The following is an 18,190-nucleotide window of genomic DNA, read 5'->3' on the forward strand; positions in this document are numbered from 1 at the left end:
GGCATTTCCTGTATATAATTATATATGTACAGCTGGTATAACCCGGGTATCTCCTGTATATAATTATATATGTACAGCTGGTATAACCTGGGCATCTCCTGTATATAATTATATGTACAGCTGGTATAACCTGGGCATTTCCTGTATATAATTATATATGTACAGCTGGTATAACCTGGGCATCTCCTGTATATAATTATATATGTACAGCTGGTACAACCTGGGTATCTCCTGTATATAATTATATATGCAGATCTGGTATAACCTGGGTATCATCTGGTATACAGATTGCTATCTGTGCCCGCCTCCCCTATGTTATGTATCTGTGATGGATTACATTCATTTATTGCTGCCGGTAGAATACACAGTAAGATGAGAGGACAGTGTTTCTGTCCCAGTACAGTTTTGTCACCCGGAGTCAGTTCCCAGTTTGGGGCGTCAGGATTCCCTTCCCCGTCCATTTAAACCACTTTTCCTGGGTTCATCAGATTCTTTGGATCAAATGTGGCTTTAATCTGCCTCATTGCTGTGATGCCGACGTGGCCGACCTCCTCCTGCAGTAATCTCCGCTTCCCTATGCCAATGCCGTGTTCACCAGTGCAGGTGCCATTCATGGCCATAGCTCTCCTAAAAGACAGAGGAAAGAGAGATTGGAGACGTGGTGCTGGACACGCTGCCACTGACCACAGAGGCTACCTCCACACAGTAATTGGCACAGTGGGCTTTCTAACCCAGATGTTGGCGCTGTCCTGTCCCAGAAATTTGCTGTGGATTTCACGGTTGGAATTGCAGAAGGTGAAAGGGTTGTCAGAGTCCAGGAGGAGGGGAGTCCATGGCCTCAGTTGTAGGCCTACACCTATGCTATGTATGAAGCCCTCCCTGTGCCAGCAGATCAGGACCAGAACAGTGAATGTTCCTATTCACTGACATAAAGCAGAGATGGTGACGCAGCCCTTGCTGACGGACAGGGTGTTGGAGGGGCATTTACCTGGCCAACCGATCCGTGAATTCCTTCACTTTCCTCACTTCGTGCTGGTCATTGAGGTCCAACACCATTATGCAGTGGAAATTCCCATCGCCAACGTGTCCGGCTATAGGACCTGCCATGTAAACAGTAGAAGAAGCGTCATTTCTATACGGCGGTGTCGGAGCTTCACCCCATCTGTAGTCATTAGGACACCGCCATTATCACGCTTCAGTCAGGCAGCGGACCTCCATTCTCAGGAGGTTGTGCACTCACATAGCTGAACTCCACCACCACTCCAGCCCGATCATTCGTCACAGCGTCACGTGCTTAGACCGCCGCCATTAAAGGGGTCCTCTCACTTCAGCAAACGGCATGTATCATGTAGGTGAAGTTAATACAAGGCCCTTACTGATGTATTGTGATTCTCCATATTGCCTCCTTCGCAGGTTTGATTCATTTTTCCAGCACATTATACACTGCTTATTTCCATGGTTACGACCACCCTGCAATCCAGCAGCGGTGGTCGTGCTTGCACACTGTAGGAAAAGGTGCCGATCTCCCTTGAGGCTAGGACTGCAGGGGTACGCATAGGCCAGCTCTTTTTCTATGGCGTGCAAGCACGACCAGTGCTGCCGGATTGCTGGGTTGTCGTAACCATGGAAACAAGCCGTGGAAAAATGTATAAAGCCAGCAAAGGAGGCAACATGGAGAATCACAATACATTAGTAAGCTCCTTGTAGTAACTTTCTCTACGTGATAAATTCCATTTGCTGAAGTGAGAGGACCCCTTTAAGTAAACAGACTGACAGGGATTGGCGCGGCGCTGGATTGGTGGCGCTTAGACAGCTTAATAAATGTTATTATTTTAAAGCAGTGCCAACTGAGTAAGGCTCCAATCACACATACAGTTTTTGGTGCTGTTTTGATGCCCTCAGTCACAAAAGATGGTGTCAGCCCTAGTCAAGGGGCCGAAGACCTATGTCCCGAGTCAAGGGGCCGAAGACCTATGTCCCGAGTCAAGGGGCCGAAGACCTATGTCCCGAGTCAAGGGGCCGAAGACCTATGTCCCGAGTCAAGGGGCCGAAGACCTATGTCCCGAGTCAAGGGGCCGAAGACCTATGTCCCGAGTCAAGGGGCCGAAGATCTATGTCCCGAGTCAAGGGGCCGAAGACCTATGTCCCGAGTCAAGGGGCCGAAGACCTATGTCCCGAGTCAAGGGGCCGAAGATCTATGTCCCGAGTCAAGGGGCCGAAGACCTATGTCCCGAGTCAAGGGGCCGAAGACCTATGTCCCGAGTCAAGGGGCCGAAGACTTGGAACCGAACCCGAGTTCGGGAAATGTTTTTTTACAGTAGAAATAAATTTATGAAGTTATTGCGTGAAGTCTCGCGAGACTTCGCAAAGCAATAACTTCGGCTCATCGTAGACAATAAATTCTAATACCCGAGTCAAGGGGCCGAAGACTTATGTTCTGAGTAGGGATGAGCGAATCGACTTCAGATGAAACATCCGAAGTCGATTCGCATTAAGCTTCGTTCCAATACTGTACGGAGCAGGAGCTCCGTACAGTATTAGAATGTATTGGCTACGATGAGCCGAAGTTATTGCTTCGCGAAGTCTCGCGAGACTTCACGCAATAACTTCATAAATTTATTTCTACTGTAAAAAAAACATTTCCCGAACTCGGGTTCGGTTCCAAGTGGTACCTCGGAACCGAACCCGAGTTCGGGAAATGGTTCAGACATTGGCATTGTGCTGACCTTTGCCCTGATGTAAATGTAATAAGAGGCTGCGCCCGTCTTACAAGCCATTCCTGAGGCCTCATCTAGTTTTGGGCACTCGCTCAGAAACAGGATGCCAGGAGGGGAAGGACGATTCCTACGGGGCCCAGATCATGTAGAAGGAAGAGTCAAAGAATTCAATATTCTTCTGTTAAGAATTGAGCAGTTATGGAGGAGAGCATGAAGATCCCTTACAAATGCATAGAACGAGTGGCGAGTAGAGCTCTTCACCCCGCAGTCACCCCTCATTACAGGACTGTGGACCATGTTCTCCCGCCTGACCCTGGTGTTTACCGGATTACGGCCTGCTACATACCTGTAAGGCGTGACGTCAGGAGGTCTTCCTTGGTGTCCACTATGATTTGGGGAAGTTTGGAGACAGGAACACACACATCCGTGCTGTAACCCTGAAACAAAAAGGGAACATCTGGAAAATCTCATTTCATTCCCCGGGAGACGATATCACGAGGAGCTTCCATGGCACTTTCCAGACTCCTCTTCTAGCAGTCCGTCCGTCCTCCTCTATCCTGACCGTATCCTCTAGTTTTAAATGCACGGTCACAACTATTTCCAGGCCGGAGGTCAGACCTGGGGCCATGATCGGAGGCCTGAGAAGAAGATGGCAGCAGGCGGATATGCCCTCAGAGAGCCCACCTGGATGCCCTGGCCTCTGCACCCATATGGAGGGCCTCTTCATCTCTGAATTAACCCTTTCAGGACACAAGCCTGTTTTTCAAATCTGACATGTCCCCTCTTGTGGTGATCGCTTTTTCTCATCCAAGCGATCCTGAAACAGTTTTTTATGACATATTTTACCCTATGTTAGTGGCAAATTTTGGGTGCTGTGTTTTGTGTTTATTTCTAAAAATAAATAATAAAAATTGTAAAAAAATTCTACGCTCTTCATTTCACTAATTAGTGTATAATCATTATTTCCCACTGTATGTTGGTTTCATGTTGTAAACGTCATTGTATTTTTCGGATGTTCTCAGCCTAATCCGTTTAGCCGCAGGTTCTGAAGTGGTTTTACATTAGAAACCTCCCATTAATCCGCCCGATTTAAGAAGAATAAACGCAAATTTTTTTCCTGTAATTTTTGCGACATTTGCCTCTTTACGCCACTTTTCATAGTGAATGGGTTTACGTTTACCATTTGCGGCCTCTGTGGGCCCCCCGCTGTCCTTTGACACATATAAACCATGTAAACCATGTTGCAGTCACACCAAATAATTTATTAAGGTGCGGAATACATTTGGCGCAGACGCACAAAGCAAAGACAGACTTAAAAATGACACAAAAACAACCACAACTGATAAACGCCCCCCTTTTATTTTTTTATTGAAAATTTTCAATTTCAGTCCAGTTTTTTGGAACACAGTAAAAGGAATAAAATGTAACATTTATCGCCCTGATTCTGCAGTTTTTAGAAATATCTCGCATGTGGCCCTTGACTCAAACACCGCACCTTGTGGATTTTGGGGCTTCCATTTTTTAGCATGTTCTTCACGCACAATTTCAGCTGTGCAGAAACATAGAAACACCCCCCAAAAGACCGATTTTGAAACCTGACACCCCTCAAGGAAGTCATCTGTTTGTTTCTACGAGATGCTGGCTTAAAGGGGTTATCCCATCTTAGACAATGGGGGCATATCGCCAGGATATTCCCCCATTGTCTGATAGGTGCGGGTCCCACCTCTGCGACCCGCACCTACAAGGAGAACGGAGGCGGTGAGAGTTGTGGCTGGAGGACACCGGGTTTCCCGGGGGTCCATCCACCACCAGGCGCAGCTCCCCGCATGCGCGGCCACCGCTCCCATTTATTTCCATGGGGCCGACGGAAAGGTGGGACCTGCACCTATCAGACAATGGGGGCATATCCTAGCGATATGCCCCCATTGTCTAAGATGGGATAACCCCTTTAATTACTGTCCAAGTCATGTCTCAGGGCCTCCAGAAAGGTTGCCCCGTGTCTGTCCATCAGTCTTCACCTCTGTGCGGTGGTGGGCCCCATGTACCACACTTGGTGGGCCTGCCCCGTTGGGTGTGCTTTCTGGACTTCCATCTGCTCTGTCTTGCCCGGTCTTTTGGGCTCTACATTCCCTACAGTCGGCCTCCCAGGCGCAAGACCCATTGGGGTGAGATTTGCCCCCAGTTTCTCCACCCTCTCCATTGCAGCAGTTAAAACTAAGATAGATAAAGCGGCTATCTTTGAAAAGATGGCCGCTATTAGTGATGATAGAGTGGATGTTTTTACGGGGGGGTTGGCATCCGTGGATATCCTCTTCCCAGTCAATATACTATATTTCTCTTTAGATGATGGGGTGGCTTCCTATAGTAGTGATTCCCCCCGTCGCCCCCTCTATCTAATAACCGAACTTGGATTATATTTGAAGTGGACCCAATGTTCTTGTTAGATTGTGAGCCCCATTTGAGACAGTTGGATACTAATTTCTGTAAAGTGCTGCGGAATATAGTAGCGCTATATAAGTGCATAAAATAAATAATAAGAGCTATTTTCGTTTTTAGTCCCACTAGGGGACTTGAACTTGCAATCTTCTGATCCCTGGTAGAATACATTACAATACTTCTGGATTATACAGACGGGTCGCCTGTCTAATCGGCTTCTATACATGGCAACCATAGAGACCATTGTTAGGCCCCCGGTTCCCATGGTCACCAGCCGAGACCCTGTGATCACCTTGCAGGGGGCTTGTACTAAGGAAGCCCCCTCTTTCTGTAAATTAATTAGATTCCGCGGTCACTATTGACCACAACATCTAAGGCAGGGATACTCAACCTGCGTTAGAGTTGTAGTTTTGCAACAGCTGGAGGGCCGCAGGTTGAGTATCCCTGATCTAAGGGGTTAAATACCCGAGATCAGTCTTACCTCCAGTCGTGAATGCTGCACTATATTACAGCTGATACGTGCCGCTAATGGTGCCAGCTCAGCTCCTGAGGAGCGCTATCCTTATGCCATAAGTGTACAACACGGTGCATGAACATACTAGATGCCATGCTGTACGTTTTCACCTTGGTGCAGGAAGGGGTTCATGCACTGGAGAGACATGGCAGTATTAACCACCAGTGTGTAATAACTCACCTGGCACCCAGGACGCAGAGCGAGGGCAGCATACCATGCATTGTGTCTGGCGGTCCAGAGCTTGTTCCTCTCCTCCTGACCTTGTGCCCAAGTAAAGTCCGATCCTCCATTCAGCTGTGTTATCAGCTCTGAGAAATGATGAGAGTACAGAGTCATGTTTCTGGTAAATGTGAGGTTGGTACAGCACTGGGCATACATTACTGGTGAGGTCAGTACAGTGCTGTACATACAGTGCAGGCGAGGTCAGTACACCACTCTGTATATGGTACAGGTAAGGTAAGTACAGTGCTGTATACACAGTACAGGCGAGGTCAGTACAGTGCTGTATATACAGTGCAGGCGAGGTCAGTACAGTGCTGTATATACAGTGCAGGCGAGGTCAGTACAGTGCTGTATATACAGTACAGGCGAGGTCAGTACAGTGCTGTATACACAGTACAGGTGAGGTCGGTACAGTGCTGTATATACAGTGCAGATGAGGTCAGTACAGTGCTGTACATACAGTGCAGGCGAGGTCAGTACACCACTCTGTATATGGTACAGGTAAGGTAAGTACAGTGCTGTATACACAGTACAGGCGAGGTCAGTACAGTGCTGTATATACAGTACAGGCGAGGTCAGTACAGTGCTGTATATACAGTGCAGGCGAGGTCAGTACAGTGCTGTATATACAGTACAGGCGAGGTCAGTACAGTGCTGTATACACAGTACAGTGCTGTATATACAGGCGAGGTCAGTACAGTGCTGTATACACAGTACAGGTGAGGTCAGTACAGTGCTGTATATACAGGCGAGGTCAGTACAGTGCTGTATATACAGTACAGGTGAGGTCAGTACAGTGCTGTATATACAGTGCAGGTGAGGTCAGTACAGTGCTGTACATACAGTGCAGGCGAGGTCAGTACACCACTCTGTATATGGTACAGGTAAGGTAAGTACAGTGCTGTATACACAGTACAGGCGAGGTCAGTACAGTGCTGTATATACAGTACAGGCGAGGTCAGTACAGTGCTGTATATACAGTGCAGGCGAGGTCAGTACAGTGCTGTATATACAGTGCAGGCGAGGTCAGTACAGTGCTGTATATACAGTACAGGCGAGGTCAGTACAGTGCTGTATATACAGTGCAGGCGAGGTCAGTACAGTGCTGTATATACAGTACAGGCGAGGTCAGTACAGTGCTGTATACACAGTACAGGTGAGGTCAGTACAGTGCTGTATATACAGGCGAGGTCAGTACAGTGCTGTATATACAGTACAGGTGAGGTCAGTACAGTGCTGTATATACAGTGCAGGTGAGGTCAGTACAGTGCTGTATATACAGGCGAGGTCAGTATAGTGCTGTATATACAGTGCAGGCGAGGTCAGTACAGTGCTGTATATACAGTACAGGTGAGGTCAGTACAGTGCTGTATATACAGTGCAGGCGAGGTCAGTACAGTGCTGTATATACAGTGCAGGCGAGGTCAGTACAGTGCTGTATATACAGTGCAGGTGAGGTCAGTACAGTGCTGTATATACAGTACAGGCGAGGTCAGTACAGTGCTGTATATACAGTACAGGTGAGGTCAGTACAGTGCTGTATATACAGTGCAGGCGAGGTCAGTACAGTGCTGTATATACAGTACAGGCGAGGTCAGTACAGTGCTGTATATACAGTACAGGCGAGGTCAGCACAGTGCTGTATATACAGTACAGGCGAGGTCAGTACAGTGCTGTATATACAGTACAGGCGAGGTCAGTACAGTGCTGTATACACAGTACAGGCGAGGTCAGTACAGTGCTGTATACACAGTACAGGCGAGGTCAGTACAGTGCTGTATATACAGTGCAGGCGAGGTCAGTACAGTGCTGTATATACAGTACAGGCGAGGTCAGTACAGTGCTGTATACACAGTACAGGTGAGGTCAGTACAGTGCTGTATATACAGGCGAGGTCAGTACAGTGCTGTATATACAGTACAGGTGAGGTCAGTACAGTGCTGTATATACAGTGCAGGTGAGGTCAGTACAGTGCTGTATATACAGGCGAGGTCAGTATAGTGCTGTATATACAGTGCAGGCGAGGTCAGTACAGTGCTGTATATACAGTACAGGTGAGGTCAGTACAGTGCTGTATATACAGTGCAGGTGAGGTCAGTACAGTGCTGTATATACAGGCGAGGTCAGTATAGTGCTGTATATACAGTGCAGGCGAGGTCAGTACAGTGCTGTATATACAGTACAGGTGAGGTCAGTACAGTGCTGTATATACAGTGCAGGCGAGGTCAGTACAGTGCTGTATATACAGTGCAGGCGAGGTCAGTACAGTGCTGTATATACAGTGCAGGTGAGGTCAGTACAGTGCTGTATATACAGTACAGGCGAGGTCAGTACAGTGCTGTATATACAGTACAGGCGAGGTCAGTACAGTGCTGTATATACAGTGCAGGCGAGGTCAGTACAGTGCTGTATATACAGTACAGGCTAGGTCAGCACAGTGCTGTATACACAGTACAGGCGAGGTCAGTACAGTGCTGTATATACAGTACAGGCGAGGTCAGTACAGTGCTGTATACACAGTACAGGTGAGGTCAGTACAGTGCTGTATATACAGGCGAGGTCAGTATAGTGCTGTATATACAGTACAGGTGAGGTCAGTACAGTGCTGTATATACAGTACAGGTGAGGTCAGTACAGTGCTGTACATACAGTACAGGTGAGGTCAGTATATCGCTGTGTAGACATTGGGGTCCTACCTGTCTGCTGCACCTGCTCCTTGACTCCGGTCTCTGTACCGTGAAACTCCAGAAACAGCGTGGGCTGCGTGGGGTAATGGAGGTTACTGAATTTGTTGCACGCGTCGATCATGACATCGTCTAAGAACTCTACGAATAACACAGGACGACAATCAGCCACCTCTATCCACGTCTGACCAATGTCCATCTGAACTGTCAATGTCAGCCCGGCCCCAGAAGTGGGAGCGAATCATGTGTCTGTACATCTCCGTGGGGAGAGAGCGCATTCATCGGCATGAGGAGACTTACAGGCTGTACATGCTCCTGGGAATTCTGGGAGGGAAGGGGTGCAAATGAGCTCTTAACAAGATCCACCTCTGATGCCACCAGATGTAAGGCAGCTGTCCTATAAGTCAATGCTCGACCCTTTAAACAGGCCTTGAGACATGACTCGTATATTAAATAAGCCAGCATCTCATCTGCAGACGGCTGTTTCGAGGTGATTGCCCATCATCAGTGCAGAGCAGAGAGTTCTGGCTGAACTGGGCGAGAGGCCAAGTCAGGATTTGGGGGGTACTATCGGCGTGAGGAGACTTATAGGCCATACAGTACCCCCCAAATCCTGAACTCTCTGCTCTGCACTGATGAGGGGCCATCGCCCCCAAACAGCTGTCTGCAGATGAGGTGCTGGCTTATTTAATATCCGAGTCATGTCTCAAGGCCTATTTAAAGGGTCGAACATTGACTTGTAGGATATCTGCCTTACATCTGGTGGCATCAGAGGCGGAGCTTGTTAAGAGCTCATTTGCATCCCTTTCTGTACATCATGTGACACGGTACTACATGGATCATGTGATGTAAGCATCACGTAACGCCTCATCACAAGGATCATCTGACCAACCATCGTGACACCACATGTGATTGCGCATTATGTGACACCATACCACCTGGATCATGTGATTGGGCACCATGTGACACCATACCACCTGGATCATGTGATTGGGCACCATGTGACACCATACCACCTGGATCATGTGATTGGGCACCATGTGACACCATACCACCTGGCTCATGTGATTGGGCATCATGTGACACCATACCACCTGGATCATGTGACACCATACCACCTGGATCATGTGACACCATACCACCTGGATCATGTGATTGGGCATCATGTGACACCACACCACCTATGATTGGGGAACTCACCGATCCTGGCAATGGGGATGCCAGACTGCAGAATCTGGACCGTGCTGTCTACCGCCGCCTGCACGCTGGGGAAGGCGCACACCGCAGCTATGGTGGCCTCTGGCACTCCATACAAACGCAGCGTGGCTTTGGTTATAATTCCCAATGTCCCCTCGGAGCCCACAAACAGGCTGGTCAGGTTGTATCCAGCCGACGTCTTCCTGTAGAACGAGTTATACAGTGCTGTGAGAAAGTATTAACCCCCCCATTCATGGTTGCCCAAAACGTGAGTATGTGCCCCACCATGTAAAAAGTAAGTGCCCCCTTACACACAGTCTGCTCCCATCAAACCTTGTGATCGCAGCCTTCATTGTGGTGACACTTCCAGAGAATTTACGTCAGCGTTTTTTTTTTCAGGAAAGTCTGTCTATGGGATATGTCATCCATATTTGACTGGTGGGGGGTGAAGGGGGGTGCAGTGGCTTTTGCGGTACATCTTCATATTATTGGGACTAAGCTGCAGTACCAGCATCAGCCACAACCGTATGTGGGGTGCTGTGCCCGAGTAGCCATTAACGGAGAGACCCATTCATTTTCCTCAGGACTAGGGTTATCAAAGTCTGTTAGCAATTGTGACCATGTAAACTGCTGACAGCACTACCTGGAGGGCAGGACAGACAAAGCTTTTATTATCAGGAGCGGCGTGAATATTTATTCTGCCATGCACTGATCCTGGAGGTGGAGCTTCACTCTGACCTAAGGGTGTCCCCTCCCACTTGGGCTGTAATGGTCTACTGGTTGGATGCTACAGCTGTCACTCACAGCAGAGGGGAAGGACCTCATACTGAGGGCAGTTGAAGGAGCGGCGTCTAGCACAGTAAACATCATATTCCCACCACTTCTGATGATAAAAGGTTTGACCTGCTCTCCCCAGCCCCTTCCGAGTACCATCAGTGGAAGTACATGGTCAGGACTGCTGTCAGGCTCCCGTGTGAAGGCAAGACGGGGGATAGGAGCACTACTCCTATCCTGGACCACCTCAATTAAAGGGATATTCTCATCTCAGACATCTATGGCATATACAAAGGAGCCAGATGTGGGCCCCACACCTACCTCTAGTGCATCTGGACACCTCTCGTCTGGATGAAGCCACCAGCAGAGGTGGTCAGGATTATGGACACTAAGATGGAGCGGTTGGCTCCCCAAGGCTAGCGATCGTCCATATATGTGCGGGGAGGGGGGGGGGGGTTGATGTTATTCCAATACCACCGTCGGCCCCAGGGTTTGCCCATACCCTTGTTCACACCTGAAGCTTCTGTCTTTTCCTGCGGTGTCCAGTATGCGACCATCAGGCAGAACGACTTCCAGATTGATGACGTTTTCACGCATTGTGCCGTACCGTACTGCATTGGTGCCCGACGCACTGGTGGCCACCATGCCACAGAGAGAAGCATCGGCTCCCGGATCTAGAAAATCCCAAGAGATAATTAGCTGTAAAGCTTGCACTTCTGTCCTGTCCTCTGTCCCGGAGCACCAGGGATACCACCGGACGCTGGCGCTAACCCCACTCCTTGGGTTTCTATAGGGCAGGTGGTACTTTGACCTTCAGTGGTGGTTGTTTGGCCTCCCTTCAGGTATAACATGGCAGCAGGACAAGCACCCTGAGGTGCCACGTTGCTACAGGATAGGGAGTGGGCCCTGAGGATGCACCATGGCTTTCAGGGATGGACACCTATATCTACTGTATGTAAGGGGTTAGTCTCTACGGGGGACTCTGAAGCCTGTAATACAGAGGCTGGGGTGGGGGGAGAGGAAGAGATGAGACGGTTGTGGCTGGCCAGGCAGGGCCTCCAAGTCCATTACCAGAGGCCTCAAGTCAGACTTTCTTGCTGAGGCCGTGAGTCCTGCCCTAGTGATGGTGGAGAGGGAACCTTCCCGTGTTATGTAGACATGGAGCACACATGCATGCTTGGCCAAGCCCAGCATTCAGGTACATGAGGTGATCGGACGTGAAGAGCACTTGGCTGGTGCTACTGCATTTGCACTGTGCCTCCTCAGTCTGGAATAATGGTGGGCAGGTAGAGCGACATCTACGTACCTACAGGAAACCACAGGCCGCTGCCCCGGAGATATGAATTCAGGGCCTTGCGGGTGACCCCGGGCTCCACAGTTACATAGAAGTCATCAGTTCTGAGGTTCAGAATCCTGTCCATGCGTGTGAGATTGAGGCACAGCCCCCCCTGAAAGATAGAACAGCCCTCCTGAAAGACCGCATAGCCCCCCCCCAAAAGACCGCATAGCCACCCCAAAAGACCGCATAGCCACCCCAAAAGACCGCATAGCCACCCCAAAAGACAGCATAGCCACCAGAAACAACGTACAGCTCCTCAGATATACAGCACAGTCCCCCGAAAGGCAGCACAAGGTGGGGCCCCCTTTATGTTGGGTTCTGCAGCAGAGTGTATGTGGAGGTCACATTAATAATGGGTGGCATCTCCTGCTGCTGCCATACAGGCTGCCCTTCTGGCATGGTGGAGGTCATACAGCCGCTGGATATCCTCCTGTGGTGGCGGTCATACAGATGCTGGAATCCTCCTGTCGTCATTCCAAGCTTTTGCATATTTGAGCCGTAGTTCACCACCACAGGAGGATATCCAGCGTCTGTATGACCACCACCACAAGAGGATATCCAGCATCTGTATGACCGCCACCACAGGAGGATATCCAGCATCTGTATGACCGCCACCACAGGAGGATATCCAGCATCTGTATGACCGCCACCACAGGAGGATATCCAGCATCTGTATGACCGCCACCACAGGAGGATATCCAGCATCTGTATGACCGCCACCACAGGAGGATATCCAGCATCTGTATGACCGCCACCACAGGAGGATATCCAGCATCTGTATGACCGCCACCACAGGAGGATATCCAGCATCTGTATGACCGCCATCACAGGAGGATATCCAGCATCTGTATGACCGCCACCACAGGAGGATATCCAGCCTCAGTATGACCGCCACCACAGGAGGATATCCAGCCTCAGTATGACCGCCACCACAGGAGGATATCCAGCATCTGTATGACCGCCACCACAGGAAGATATCCAGCATCTGTATGACCGCCACCATGCAAGAGGGCCGCCTGTATGGCATCAAGGGGAGGTATTAATGTGACCTCCACATACACTCTGCTGCAGAACATAAAATACAAGGGAACCACCTTGTGTGATCAGTGACCAAGCACCACTAGCAGTTTATACTGTGTCAGTCTCTGCTCACTCGCATGACGTTCTCCGGGTGCTCTTCTCTGCTTTTCCAGTAGTGTATAACCATCAGCGGAGAATTGCAGGTCCACATACCATGATTGCGGCCACTCCTGCTTCCAGCCCTGTCCCTGTGCCAAAAGGAATCATGGGGACACTGCGTGCATAACAAAGCTCAGCCACCTTGCTGACTTGCTCCACATTCTGCGGCCAAATGACAACATCAGGGGGCTGACAGCTGTACAGAGAAGAGAGGAAACCATCATCAGGGAGATTGCTGAATTGGATTCACTAATCGAAGCTGGGTCCTAATAAAGCATAGCTGCAGTGTAAAGCATAAGGATGGACACAGCAACTGCATGAACACCTCAAGATGGGACATGTAGCACACCTTTGGGGGCAATTTTTTATAATTGCATTTTACTCATTTTGAGCTAAAAATCATTTTTTCAATGGGTCTTTATTAAAAAATATTAAGCCATTCTGTCAAGAAGGGTTAACTGCCTAAGCTGTGAGAATCCTACTTCTTTCCGTTTCACGTTGTGGCGGTCATCTAATAAACCTCATCTCTAAATTACTAAAAAGTCCTAAACACTTATTCACATTCTTATCAGGGAGATAATGAGAGTTAATGAACTCAGAGATAAGGAGCCGTCAGCTGAGCTGCCTGACGGAACGTGGAAACACAGAGCCTGCTACTAGAGAATCTCAAGGGTGCACCGAGAAAGGGGCTCAAAAATTTCAAGATCCATTGAAAATATGATTTTTAGCTCAAAATGAGTACTGTGCAGATTTGGCGTCTTCTTCTACGTAATAGATTGGTGAAGGATGTGACCAAATAATGGCGGCCGCGTGCCGAGATGAAGATAATATGTTCACATATTTCTGCAGCTGAAAATGGTCTCATGTGAACAGGGCTGATTCTGCAGCAGGGTAGGGATGTGTGCGGCTCCGTCTCAGGAATCCCATCATCTAAGACTTCAATGTTTCCATTGTGATATGTGGCACTGATGAGAGTCCACCGGCAGAGTGCACTGGCTGACAACCTGATAGGCCTCAGGACAGAAGGGTGTCAGAGGACCGGGGTCTTCCTGTGCATGGAGCATACAGGGGTCAGAGGACGGGGGTCTTCCTGTGCATAGAGCATACAAGGGTCAGAGGACGGGGGTCTTCCTGTGCATAGAGCATACAGGGGTCAGAGGACGGGGGTCTTCCTGTGCATGGAGCATACAGGGGTCAGAGGACGGGGGTCTTCCTGTGCATGGAGCATACAAGGGTCAGAGGACGGGGGTCTTCCTGTGCATGGAGCATACAAGGGTCAGAGGACGGGGGTCTTCCTGTGCATAGAGCATACAGGGGTCAGAGGACGGGGGTCTTCCTGTGCATAGAGCATACAAGGGTCAGAGGACGGGGGTCTTCCTGTGCATAGAGCATACAGGGGTCAGAGGACGGGGGTCTTCCTGTGCATGGAGCATACAGGGGTCAGAGGACGGGGGGCTTCCTGTGCATGGAGCATACAAGGGTCAGAGGACGGGGGTCTTCCTGTGCATGGAGCATACAAGGGTCAGAGGACGGGGGTCTTCCTGTGCATAGAGCATACAGGGGTCAGAGGACGGGGGTCTTCCTGTGCATGGAGCATACAGGGGTCAGAGGACGGGGGTCTTCCTGTGCATGGAGCATACAGGGGTCAGAGGACGGGGGTCTTCCTGTGCATGAAGCATACAGGGGTCAGAGGACAGGGGTCTTCCTGTGCATAGAGAATACAGGGGTCAGAGGACGGGGGTCTTCCTGTGCATGGAGCATACAGGGTTAGAGGACGGGGGTCTTCCTGTGCATGGAGCATACAGGGGTCAGAGGATGGGGGTCTTCCTGTGCATAGAGCATACAGGGGTCAGAGGACGGGGGTCTTCCTGTGCATGGAGCATACAGGGTTAGAGGACGGGGGTCTTCCTGTGCATGGAGCATACAAGGGTCAGAGGACGGGGGTCTTCCTGTGCATGGAGCATACAGGGGTCAGAGGACGGGGGTCTTCCTGTGCATGGAGCATACAGGGGTCAGAGGACGGGGGTTTCCCGGGCATGGAGCATACAGGGGTCAGAGGACGGGGGTCTTCCTGTGCATGGAGCATACAAGGGTCAGAGGACGGGGGTCTTCCTGTGCATGGAGCATACAAGGGTCAGAGGACGGGGGTCTTCCTGTGCATGGAGCATACAGGGGTCAGAGGACGGGGGTCTTCCTGTGCATGGAGCATACAGGGGTCAGAGGACGGGGGTCTTCCTGTGCATAGAGCATACAGGGGTCGGAGGACGGGGGTCTTCCTGTGCATGAAGCATACAGGGGTCAGAAGACAGGGGTCTTCCTGTGCATAGAGCATACAGGGGTCAGAGGACGGGGTCTTCCTGTGCATGAAGCATACAGGGGTCAGAGGACGGGGGTCTTCCTGTGCATGAAGCATACAGGAGTTAGAGGACGGGGGTCTTCTTGTGCATGGAGCATACAGGGGTCAGAGGACAGGGGTCTTCCTGTGCATGAAGCATACAGGGGTCAGAGGACGGGGGTCTTCCTGTGCATGGAGCATACAGGGGTCAGAGGACGGGGGGTCTTCCTGTGCATGGAGCATACAGGGGTCAGAGGACGGGGGTCTTCCTGTGCATGAAGCATACAGGGGTCAGAGGACGAGGGTCTTCCTGTGCATAGAGAATACAGGGGTCAGAGGACGGGGGTCTTCCTGTGCATAGAGAATACAGGGGTCAGAGGACGGGGGTCTTCCTGTGCATGGAGCATACAGGGGTCAGAGGACGGGGGGTCTTCCTGTGCATGGAGCATACTGGGGTCAGAGGACGGGGGTCTTCCTGTGCATAGAGCATACAGGGGTCAGAGGACGGGGGTCTTCCTGTGCATGGAGCATACAGGGGTCAGAGGATGGGGGTCTTTAGCAGTTACCAGGGTTGCCAACTGTCCAGAAATGTCTCGACAGTCCGTAAAAATAGGCAACTTTTTTCCTGTGTCCGTGATTTTTTGGAGGCTGGTGATATTTGACTATTATTTTGGTGGCGATTCCCATCATTTTCCGGCCCCCAGTAACTGCCGGTGACGAGCTGTTCCCCGTGTTCGGAGCTACAGACGCCTGTTACGTATAATCTTTATCATTCATTAAGGTTTTCCTATTTGTCCGTAAAATAATGTTGGCGGTCAGTGATTTTGGGAGAAGTTGGCATTCCTGGCAGTTACCTGTGCATCGACTCGTCCCTGCCATGCTGCTCGCGGACCACCTGCGCTGTGGACACATTGCTCTCTCCAACCAGTGCCCTCAGATCGTCTACCAGCTGCCAAAAGAAGGACACAATGAGAGTGAATGGTGAGAAGCCAGCGACGCACCCCCCGGCCCCCCACACTGCCACGGTACAGAGGGCAGACATCTTGCTGCGGGGACATTTGGGGGTCTCAGCCTCCCACATTCTATACACCCTTATGCCACCCATCAGATGGCACAGGTGCCCTGGCTAGAGAGCAGTGTGTGCCGCCATCGTACCTGCGCAGTGACGCTGTATGATCTGCAGCCCCAGCTGTGAGGGCGGCACAGGCTGAGTGCCCGCTGTACCCCTCCTAGCAGCAGCATGACCCGGCTGTCCTCACTGCCAAGGTCCAGGCTCCGGCCTATACATTAAACAGCACTTATATAACACAAGGACATGACGGGGCGGAGGAACCCGACACCAGCAACACCCACTTAAAGAGACAGGAGCCCTCACTGGAGACCCTGGGAATCATCAACCACGGCTCCTCCAGCCAATGGGAAACTAAAAATCCCAGCATGCTCCACTCCTATGTAGAGAAGGTCTGAGAACAGCAGAGCAAGTGTGCATGCTGGGAGTTGTAGTTTGTAACAGCAGGGATACTGGAGGTTACTGATTCTTAAGCAGAAGCTGCAGAGAAAACAGACATGCTGAGCCGTGTATCTAATCCTATCCTGTGTGATACTGTCTGCTGAGCCGTGTATCTAATCCTATCCTGTGTGATACTGACTGCTGAGCTGTGTATCTAATCCTATCCTGTGTGATACTGACTGCTGAGCCGTGTATCTAATCCTATCCTGTGTGATACTGACTGCTGAGCCGTGTATCTAATCCTATCCTGTGTGATACGATCTGCTGAGCCGTGTATCTAATCCTGTCCTGTGTGATACTGACTGCTGAGCCGTGTATCTAATCCTATCCTGTGTGATACGATCTGCTGAGCCGTGTATCTAATCGTGTCCTGTGTGATACTGACTGCTGAGCCGTGTATCTAATCCTATCCTATGTGATACTGACTGCTGAGCTGTGTATCTAATCCTATCCCGTGTGATACCGTCTGCTGAGCCGTGTATCTAATCCTGTCCTGTCTGATACTGTCTGCTGAGCTGTGTATCTAATCCTATCATGTGTGATACTGTCTGCTGAGCTGTGTATCTAATCCTATCATGTGCGATACTGCCTGCTGAGCCGTGTATCTAATCGTGTCCTGTGTGATACTGACTGCTGAGCCGTGTATCTAATCCTATCCTATGTGATACTGACTGCTGAGCTGTGTATCTAATCCTATCCCGTGTGATACCGTCTGCTGAGCCGTGTATCTAATCCTGTCCCGTGTGATACCGTCTGCTGAGCCGTGTATCTAATCCTGTCCCGTGTGATACCGTCTGCTGAGCCGTGTATCTAATCCTGTCCTGTGTGATACTGCCTGCTGAGCCGTGTATCTAATCCTATCCCGTGTGATACTGCCTGCTGAGCCGTGTATCTAATCCTATCCTGTGTGATACTGACTGCTGAGCCGTGTATCTAATCCTATCCTGTGTGATACTGTCTGTTGAGCCGTGTATCTAATCCTGTCCTGTGTGATACTGTCTGCTGAGCTGTGTATCTAATCCTGTCCTGTGTGATACTGACGGCTGAGGCCGTGTATCTAATCCTATCCTGTGTGATACTGTCTGCTGAGCTGTGTATCTAATCCTATCCTGTGTGATACTGTCTGCTGAGCTGTGTATCTAATCCTATCCTGTTTGATACTGCCTGCTGCGCTCCTGTATCTAAGCCTATGATGTGACACTGCCTCCTTAGCTCTGTATCTAATCCTATCCTGTGTGATACTGTCTGCTGAGCTGTGTATCTAATCCTATCCTGTGTGATAC

The 18,190-nt window shown here is 50.1% G+C and overlaps 1 protein-coding gene across 1 annotated transcript; it reads right to left on the minus strand.

Annotated features, from left to right (window-relative positions):
- Positions 1-329: 329 nt before the first annotated feature.
- Positions 330-16,812, minus strand: LDHD (lactate dehydrogenase D). Its single transcript, XM_040409476.1, has 11 exons — positions 16,553-16,812; positions 16,252-16,346; positions 13,117-13,258; positions 11,851-11,992; positions 11,059-11,218; positions 9,774-9,973; positions 8,586-8,714; positions 5,848-5,975; positions 3,064-3,154; positions 989-1,100; positions 330-627 (listed from the first exon to the last, which is right to left on the minus strand). Exons 1-11 carry the CDS (start codon positions 16,637-16,639, stop codon positions 462-464), a joined length of 1,452 nt encoding a protein of 483 aa, XP_040265410.1. The 5' UTR covers positions 16,640-16,812; the 3' UTR covers positions 330-461.
- Positions 16,813-18,190: the final 1,378 nt, after the last annotated feature.

This window comes from Bufo bufo, chromosome 10 (assembly GCF_905171765.1).
Source record: "Bufo bufo chromosome 10, aBufBuf1.1, whole genome shotgun sequence".
In the NCBI taxonomy this organism is placed as follows: domain Eukaryota; kingdom Metazoa; phylum Chordata; class Amphibia; order Anura; family Bufonidae; genus Bufo; species Bufo bufo.

What these genes read in the sequence shown, in the direction of transcription:
- LDHD (XM_040409476.1), bottom strand. Translation starts at nt 16,639, where the DNA reads ATGCTGCTGCTAGGAGGGGTACAGCGGGCACTCAGCCTGTGCCGCCCT. An exon ending in CATACAGCGTCACTGCGCAG is followed by an intron (nt 16,347 to 16,552) that starts GTACGATGGCGG and finishes TTCTTTTGGCAG; the next exon opens with CTGGTAGACGATCTGAGGGC. An exon ending in CCTGACGTCACGCCTTACAG is followed by an intron (nt 1,101 to 3,063) that starts GTATGTAGCAGG and finishes TTTACATGGCAG; the next exon opens with GTCCTATAGCCGGACACGTT.